This window comes from Anser brachyrhynchus (assembly GCF_964034855.1).
Source record: "Anser brachyrhynchus genome assembly, chromosome: 1".
NCBI classification, from domain to species: domain Eukaryota; kingdom Metazoa; phylum Chordata; class Aves; order Anseriformes; family Anatidae; genus Anser; species Anser brachyrhynchus.
Genome location: NC_137694.1, coordinates 120,728,374 through 120,736,577, shown reverse-complemented (window position 1 = coordinate 120,736,577; position 8,204 = coordinate 120,728,374). Strand labels below are relative to the sequence as shown.

The 8,204-nt window shown below is 37.8% G+C and overlaps 1 protein-coding gene across 6 annotated transcripts in view; it reads right to left on the bottom strand.

Annotated features, from left to right (window-relative positions):
• Positions 1-8,204, bottom strand: part of CASK (calcium/calmodulin dependent serine protein kinase) — a 220,388-nt gene that overhangs the window by 111,919 nt on the left and 100,265 nt on the right. For all 6 annotated transcript variants that reach the window (XM_080575458.1, XM_080575460.1, XM_080575461.1 and 3 more), the window contains exons 4-5: positions 7,900-7,977; positions 5,660-5,732 (exon numbers count right to left, since the gene is read on the bottom strand). In XM_080575458.1, coding sequence (XP_080431584.1) covers positions 5,660-5,732; positions 7,900-7,977 — 151 coding nt within the window. The remainder of the gene's footprint in view (positions 1-5,659; positions 5,733-7,899; positions 7,978-8,204) is intronic.

The following is an 8,204-nucleotide window of genomic DNA, read 5'->3' as shown; positions in this document are numbered from 1 at the left end:
ATTTTTTATTCTAGCCTTCACAGGAAATCTCACAGTTAAGAATTAATTAATCACTCTGCTCTGGCATTTCCTATCACGGCCTCAGAGTGTCATTGCAATGACATTTGCAACAGGGTGATTCTGAAGAGAAAGGCTGGATAGTGACCGCTAACTTACAGGGGTGAAATATCCACATAGGAAGAGAACTCTGGTGGCCTAAGATTTAGTGTTTGAGACAAATGGGTTTTATATGTGCTCTGTAGCTTGGTCAGGAACTGTTTTTCTCGGAAATCTATCCATGGCAGCTATGTTTAATAGCTGAGGCACTGGCTTCCTTATTGGTGCGTATTTGTGTGCTCAGGACACTGTACTGTGCTGGTTTCAGCTAGGATAGTCAACTTTCTTAAATAGTAGCTGTTATGGTGCTGGGTTTGGATTTGTGATGAAAATAGTGTTGACAACACACCAGTGTTTTAGTTGCAGAGCAGCTCTTGCACAGAGCCAAGGCCTTTTCTGCTTTTTGTGCTGCTCTGCCAGCGGGGAGGAGGCTGGGGCTGCCCAAGGAGCTGGGAGGGGACACAGCCAGGACAGCTGCCCCAAACTGGCCAGAGGGATGTCCCATCCCATGTGGCATCATGCTTAACAGTAGAAGTGGGAGGGAGCTGGATGAGCTGCCACTGCTCAAGGATGGGCTGGGCATCAGTCAGCAAGTCTGAACAACTGCATTACGCATCATTTAAAAAAAAAAAGATTCGCCCCTGTTACTCCCCCCTTATTAAATTGGCTTTTTCTCAGCCCATGAGTACTTGCACTTTTAACTGCTTTGGGAGTAAACAAACACACACAGAATTTCCATACTCCTAGTCTAATCTTGTGAGGCAATTTCTATGGTCTATTTAGAAAGGCATACATGCTTAATTATTTACTGGTATACAAAATATATGCAATAATGAACATTTAAGGATCATGAACGGTACAAAAGGAGTGCAAAACAGGAATGTTTTTTTTTTTTTGGCTGTAGAAGTTAGACTACCACAATGACTTATGCAGGGTTTTCAGTTATTTTTAACAATTACTGTAGAAGACACTTCAGATTACATAATAGTCTTTTCCCTTGTATAGTCTTCTCTGCAACTGAGATCAAGATGAGCTGTCCATCGAGTGTAGAAAGTGTTACAGAATACTAGCTGTTCTGAGAAGTCTGATCACCCACGCCAAGCTGAAAAATCACTCACTCCAAACAACTCTACTCTGAGCTCTGTAACAGGAACGCTAAACTGACCCCAAATTAGCATACGGCGGTAGACACAAAGTATCAGACCTTCTCTGGAAGACACCCCAAGAATTCATATCATCTGACACCTGCTTTGTATTCTGCAGAAGTTCAATAAAGAGGCAAGTGAAAAAGACAGAATCATAGGAAGGTAGTATTTTATTAATACGATGTTACTTGTGAGAACAGAATTCATTGTTTCTTTAACACCATTCCCAGAGCATGTTTAGCAGATGAGTTATAGAAAAACCTCAAGTGGGCAGCTTCAGGGTCTAACTCTTCAAAATGCTGTAGGAAATAGTTCTTGAGTGAAAGAAGCTGGTTTGTGTGGGTGCGTGTTGCACTGCACAACCGATGGCAAGATGCCTCAGTTCAGGTCTCAACTAAGCAGTTTAAATCTGCGTGACAGCACAGTGTTGCTTAGATTACTGTGTTTTGATCTGTATGTCTGTGTGAGCAAAACAGTTTACTGTCAATGCACTTTTATTTTTTTGCACAGGCCCCTAAGAAGAACCTACAACTTCCGTCCTTCCTTAAATACATTCTTACGGTGAATGCACTTCTCAGGCTATCTCAGCAGGGTGCCTGAAGATATAATTCTCTGTACAGAGTTTTTGGTGGCTTAAGTAACTCCTTCTCTGCTTTTCTAGTCACAATCACCTGTTCCCTACTGTTGAAGTTACCAAAAAGGCCGGAAAATGGATGAAATTCTGGGAACTACTAATCAAATGTAACTTTGTGGCAGATTATTAGCAAGATCCCATTCCACCAATTCTACACACTACCGAAAAATGATACGCACTTTTAATTTTTTCCTGCGGAGTCTGTTTAAGGTGATGTCTCCTTTACATTTCTAAATTGCATCAAAGTCAATTTATCTTAAACAGTAGAAAAGCTTTTGTGCAGTACAGGCAAATTGAGAAACTGCAAATTGAGTAATACATTGGTCCAGCATTTGATAGAATAGTTTACGGAGGAAAAATCCCCCAAAACAGAAGGGCACTAGGGAGAGGCAAAGAAATACTTCAGCAAAACATAGCTCGTGCTAAACTTCATGCAATGCTTAGACATCCTGGTGCTAACTCAGAAGTTAGTAGGTGACTAGTGAATTATATAATCAAAAAGAAAATAATTCATTTCCATAGCAGGGAATAGAAAATCCTAGAACAAACATGCACAATACACACTTTGCAAAGCAGTTTAAAAGGCAACAGGTGTCTGCCTCCTTTCTGGTTAACCCATTCATACGTGCTGCTTGGGTGGCCAGCTCATCAATCAGAAGATACATCTTTTCTGAATGGCTGGGTAAGTGAGCGGAATAAAAAACTTCCTGATGAGAATGTACCCTCGATATAGCTGTTGAGCTTTGCAGCAGGCCAAGCAGTATAAATTCTCAGCAAGCAGCACTTCTCAGCAAAACTGCTTCTGAAAACCCAGCAGCCAGCTAGCAGTATGCTAGGAAAAGGGCAAACAAAGCAAAGAAAGGGCGACTCTGAGATAGGAAGCATGTGTACAGAAAGGGACATACTCATTGGGAAAAAGAATACAGTTGGAAGAAATACTGAGGAAAAATATTGTGTACTTTATTCTTAGAGCCCCATAGCTTCTGCACTGAACTGTTGGAAACAAGTATTCATACCTACTGAGAGATCTATAATAAAACTATTGGAGGTCTGACAATAAACTTGCCTGATTTCAACTGCGTACCAATTGTTTTACTGATCCTAGACAATACTGATACATAGACAAGCACTCAAACTACATGGAAATCACATAACATAGTGGGAGCATTTGATGTAAATCATATTCAGCTATTTATAACAAACCCACCACCCCTTTCAGTTTTTAAAATTGTAATTATTAAAATAATTGTACAGCATAGAACTTAAGTCCATTGATCAGTGATATCCCTTGTAATTAGAAGTTAGAGACGTACTATTCATTTTTCTTTTTCTTAAAGAAAGTTTCCAATCATAATTACTGTGCAATATTGACAGCTCAAGATAAAGTGTGTGACTTCAGTGACAAATGGCACTCAAACTCTTGCATGTATTTTATCATGGAAAAAGACAGGCATCTCATTTCAGAGGCGCATTACTCCCATTCCCCTTTTTTGTTCTTTTGCATAAAGATAATTCTGTATCCAAACTATTATGTAATAATATTTTGTATTGAAAAAAAACACCATTTCAACGTGGTTACTTTCTGTAGTCATCTTTTGGGTGTTTCTGACATACAAGGTTCTGAAAAATAAAAGGAATGGCCGAGCCCTATTTCACCAGGTTGGCAGAACATGAATACATGCCATAGTAAGAGAAAAAGTCCTTGAGATTCTTGGTTCTGATACATAGCTGTCTTGTGTTTTCCACCTTTCTGCATTTGAATTTTCTGCTTTACTTATATATGATGCAACTTCCAAGCAGTGAAAGAATGCAGGAACACATTATCTGAAGGGGAAGCAAAGGCCACGGATTATAAAGGCTTTAAGTTACACTAGAGGGGGGCAAATGATGCAAGGAAACTCAAGAAATTCCTGGTCTCACGGAGAAAGGTAATTAAGACAACTACAGGAAGGAAATTAAGAGAATCAGAGGCCACCTTGTAAAAGTTTTCATGTTTTGATTCTGGCAAAGGAAGTGAGGTTGGAGCATATGTGAGTTTATCATAGGCTGCAGTTGGCTTTGTTAGATTTTGTCACTTATAAAAGATAGGTGAAGTTTCTGTCATCAGACCACAGAAGAGTGAAGTATTCCAAATCTAACTCCTCCTAATCAGTCGAGAGCTAAGTGAGCACAAAAATGCCCCAAAGACACCTAATTCTAACAATAGGGACTGTAAGGTGCAAATTTTCTGGTGCATCAGATCTGCTAAATGCAGAATGCCTTTTTTAAACCGCAAAGTACATTTTGCAGAATACATTTTGCAGTTTAAAACAACATTCACAGAAAACTTAAGAGGAAAAAAATGCAGAATGATTACATCAACCTTATGGATTTTTATTTGTTCACTTTCATTCACTCAGACAACTTGGAAATTATTCATTTACCCTACTTCCTTTCAAAACACAGTCTACAGTGACACCTAGAGCTGAGAAATTGCAGTTAACTTACTAATATTCTACACCCAAGCTTTGTAGTTACAATATTTCTGCACAGCTTTTGCTAGGATTAAACATTGTTCAATGTGGTTTAGCATACTTTCAGCAACAGATTAAAAAACTCTTACTCAATCATGTAACTGAACAGTTCTACTTCTAAGGATGGCATTTAATAAAAACAGCGATTTTCAAGTTTTCAGAGTCTGGACAAGCTGGAAAATACATTCACATTTTACAGCCTTTACAGCTTATGCATTTAATTTCAAGGAACGAGGCCCTTGAAATTAAAATATATTTTTGTAAAAACATGTTCCAAGAAGAACACATACAGCTTTCAGGAAGACAAAGCAACATAAAGATGGTGTCCATACTAAAATTTTCACATGGTACCAAACCCAAACAACGAGAACAATACAGAATCTTCACAACAGAACAAGCTCAGATATTCTACCAGCAATTAGGAGGACATCTTTGGAATTTGCTGTAAGAAATGACTTTTAGAATACCAAACTTAAAAAAATAAAATAAAATCCTATTAAATATAATAATTTCCCTGGTTGTAGAGGGTAAGGAAAAAGAAACTGGTGAAAGGTCTGCAATGTCCGTGCATGCAAGACCAAATGTGTGTTTAAAAAAAAACAATAAATTCAAATTGAAGAGGGACAGAAACATTTGGGTTAAAACTCCCAATTACTTACACTACAGGGCTCTGAGATAAGCTAGTTCCACAAATAAACACTGAAATATTTCAAAATTCACCAACTCAAAACCAGAATGTGTATACATTGTTTTTAAAGACCGTATTCCTCCTCCCAAACTTGTTTATAGTAGAAAAGTTTTCATAGTAATAAATGTTCAAGACTGTTTGCAAAAAGTTGATAGTGCTACAATATTGTTGCATTTAAGGATGCACGTCTCGAGTTTTAGCCTAAGTGAATACTATCATTGTGCTGTCAAAATGATGTCATTAATCTACTAATTCCAGTTTAATTTATGCAATTAATTTATACACACCTTTTCCTAACAAGAAAATAAATGCAAGCAGATTTTATATGAATATTCAAGAACTAGAAATCAAACTGACTTTTAAAGCAATTTGCAATCAAATGTATATCTAATAGGTGAAAAAAGACTTCCTTAATGTTCTGCATTGATGGAATTAGAGACATTTTAACCTCATGACACAGTGAAAGTAAACACATGCTCAGCAAATAGCTTCCTTTTGTACAGCACCCCCTTCTAAATTACAAAAACGATCAAAATTTAATAGCTTGCATTAATGCAGTGAGGGAAAAAAACCCACACCTTACCTTCACATCCCTGTGAATTATATTATTATCATGACAGTAACGTAGAGCTTCCAATATCTGTCTCATGTAATGACTGTAAAAACAAAGACATCATACATGACAAACCTGCAGGAAAAATTATTATACAGGTATAACAAACTAAGTTTAAAGAGTCTAACCATATAAAAATAATCAACCAACTTAACTGCATACAGAATTTAGTAGAAAGGAGTTCATGTTTAATGAATAATAAAATATAACGCTGGGGGATTTTTCTGATCGAAGCAAAGTGACAAATGAGGAAAGAAAAATCTGTTTTCTATTATATAAAGGTTTCAAATGTTCAACAATTGTGTTTCATATAATGAAGGATTCAGGACCCTTCATTTTTTTTTATAACAAAACCTTGAAAGGAAAAAAGTGGTATTGGTGCCTGATTTGAAAGGGATGGAACCAAGATCTGAACTTCCTGATGCAGATTGAAGACTACCTTCTTTCTCCCCTGTGAGGAAGACTGAACATTGGAGAAGGTTGCCCAGAGATTGTCAAATTTCTATCCTTGAAGATATTCATAACCCAACCGGACATGACCCTAAGCTACCTACTCTAGTTGACCTTGATTTTAGCAGGGTGGCTGATGTAGATAATCTCCAGAGGTCCCTTCCAGCCTCAACAAGTCTGTGACCAGATCAGTTTTAGGATGTAAAAGATTTCAATAACACATTTTATATGCTCAGTGTAAAAACCGGAAACCTACCTCCTTTTTCACTCTGAAAAAGTTAAACATGATGTTTGACTTGATGTTAATTTGTTGTGTACATATTTCATAAAATCATGTTCATGTTCTTTTGCATGTAGTATGTTTCTAGGGTACTTATCAATTCTGAATCATTTTGGTGATATTTATCATGCTATATCTCATCAATGACCTTGAGGAAACGGAATACATCCTCACGAAGTTTTGAATGACACCAGACTCTAGGTGCAGTACACACACCGAGGGCAGAGCTGCCCTTAGAAGGACTAAGGCTAGTGGAAAGGGCCAGCAGAAACCTTACAGAATTCAACTAGGGCAATTTCAACATCTTGCACTTGGGACAGACTAACCACTTCAAAGGTACATGCTGGATACAGGCTGCAAGTGTATCGGCTGAGTAGCAGCTCTGCTGGAAAGGGTTGATAAATGGTTGATAGTAGGATTCATGCAAATCGGTATTCTAGCAAGCCTTCTAGCACCCTATCAAGGCCCACAGCATCCTGAGCTGACTCAGCCAGGAGCGTAACAAACTCTTCAAGGGAAGTTCTCGTTAGACTGAACCCAAATAACTGTATACAAGTGAAATGCTGATAAACTTGAGTGAGTTCAGCAGACACCAAAATGCCTGTGGGGTTGCACATACCCTCTGACAAGAGGTTGAGGGGAAGCAAATGTTTAGACTGGAGAAGGGGAAACTTAGGAGAGGACCTTGCAACAGTATTTCCGTACCTAAGAGGAGTTATGGAGATGATGGAGCCAAGTCCATAACTGAGCCACAGTGGGAATAAATTGAAACAAGGTAGGTTCCAGCTGGTTACAAGAACACATTTTTCCCTAGGAACATCATTACACACACAATGCATCAAGTTGCCCAGGGAGGCTGCAGAATCCCTATCCTTGGAGGCTTTCTAGAACCAACTGGATAAAGTCCTGAGCAACATGATTCAGATGTAACACTGACCCTGCCTTCAGCAGGAAGTTTAAATAGGGACCTCTTCCAGCCTGACTCCTATGATGCTAAAAATCTATGACTAGAAAAGCAAACACAGAAAGTCGTGCTTTGAGCTTAATTTTCATGCCATTAGGGCATGGAGTATGCTGTCCTTGTACAATGTCATACACTTTGATCTTAGATCATCTGATAAGTGAGAAGCTCAAGTGACTTTATATATAAAGTGATATATAAAAAGGAAGAAGAAATGAGTCCAACTACTACAGCCAGTAAGTCACCTAATGCCATCATATGAGATCCAAAGGCGAAAAGACAGATAATTAAATATTGGATGCGAAATACTATTTTATTAAATAATCCCATCCAAATACACAATCAGTAAATGACAAAATGCTCAGAAATTCTTTTATTATGCTAATTATTGCAATAAACATTCAGATTTGGAAACAGAAATATTTACAGTATTTTTACTTTTAGCTACCAGACTATGCAACAATATAGTCCTTTCTCTTCCATTCATGCTATGGAAACAATTAAAATTAGAATACATACCTGGCTACAGCCTCGCTGTACACAAATCCAGCATCTGCTCTCTTCACAATTTCAAAACACAGATCTGCTCCATCCATACTGCAGGTAGAAAGAGGGAAAAATGCTTAAGACAGGTAACTACAATCAATTACATAAAACTGCTCCAAAAAGTCAATTTATTCCACATATGTAAATCTCATATAAAATACCCTGGATAAATGTACAATGCATTATTGAATAAAATGGCATTTAATAGGTTATTTAACAGCCATATTGGCTTGCCACAGGTTAACCTTTTCACGTCCCTCTTGTCTCTCAAAACTTTA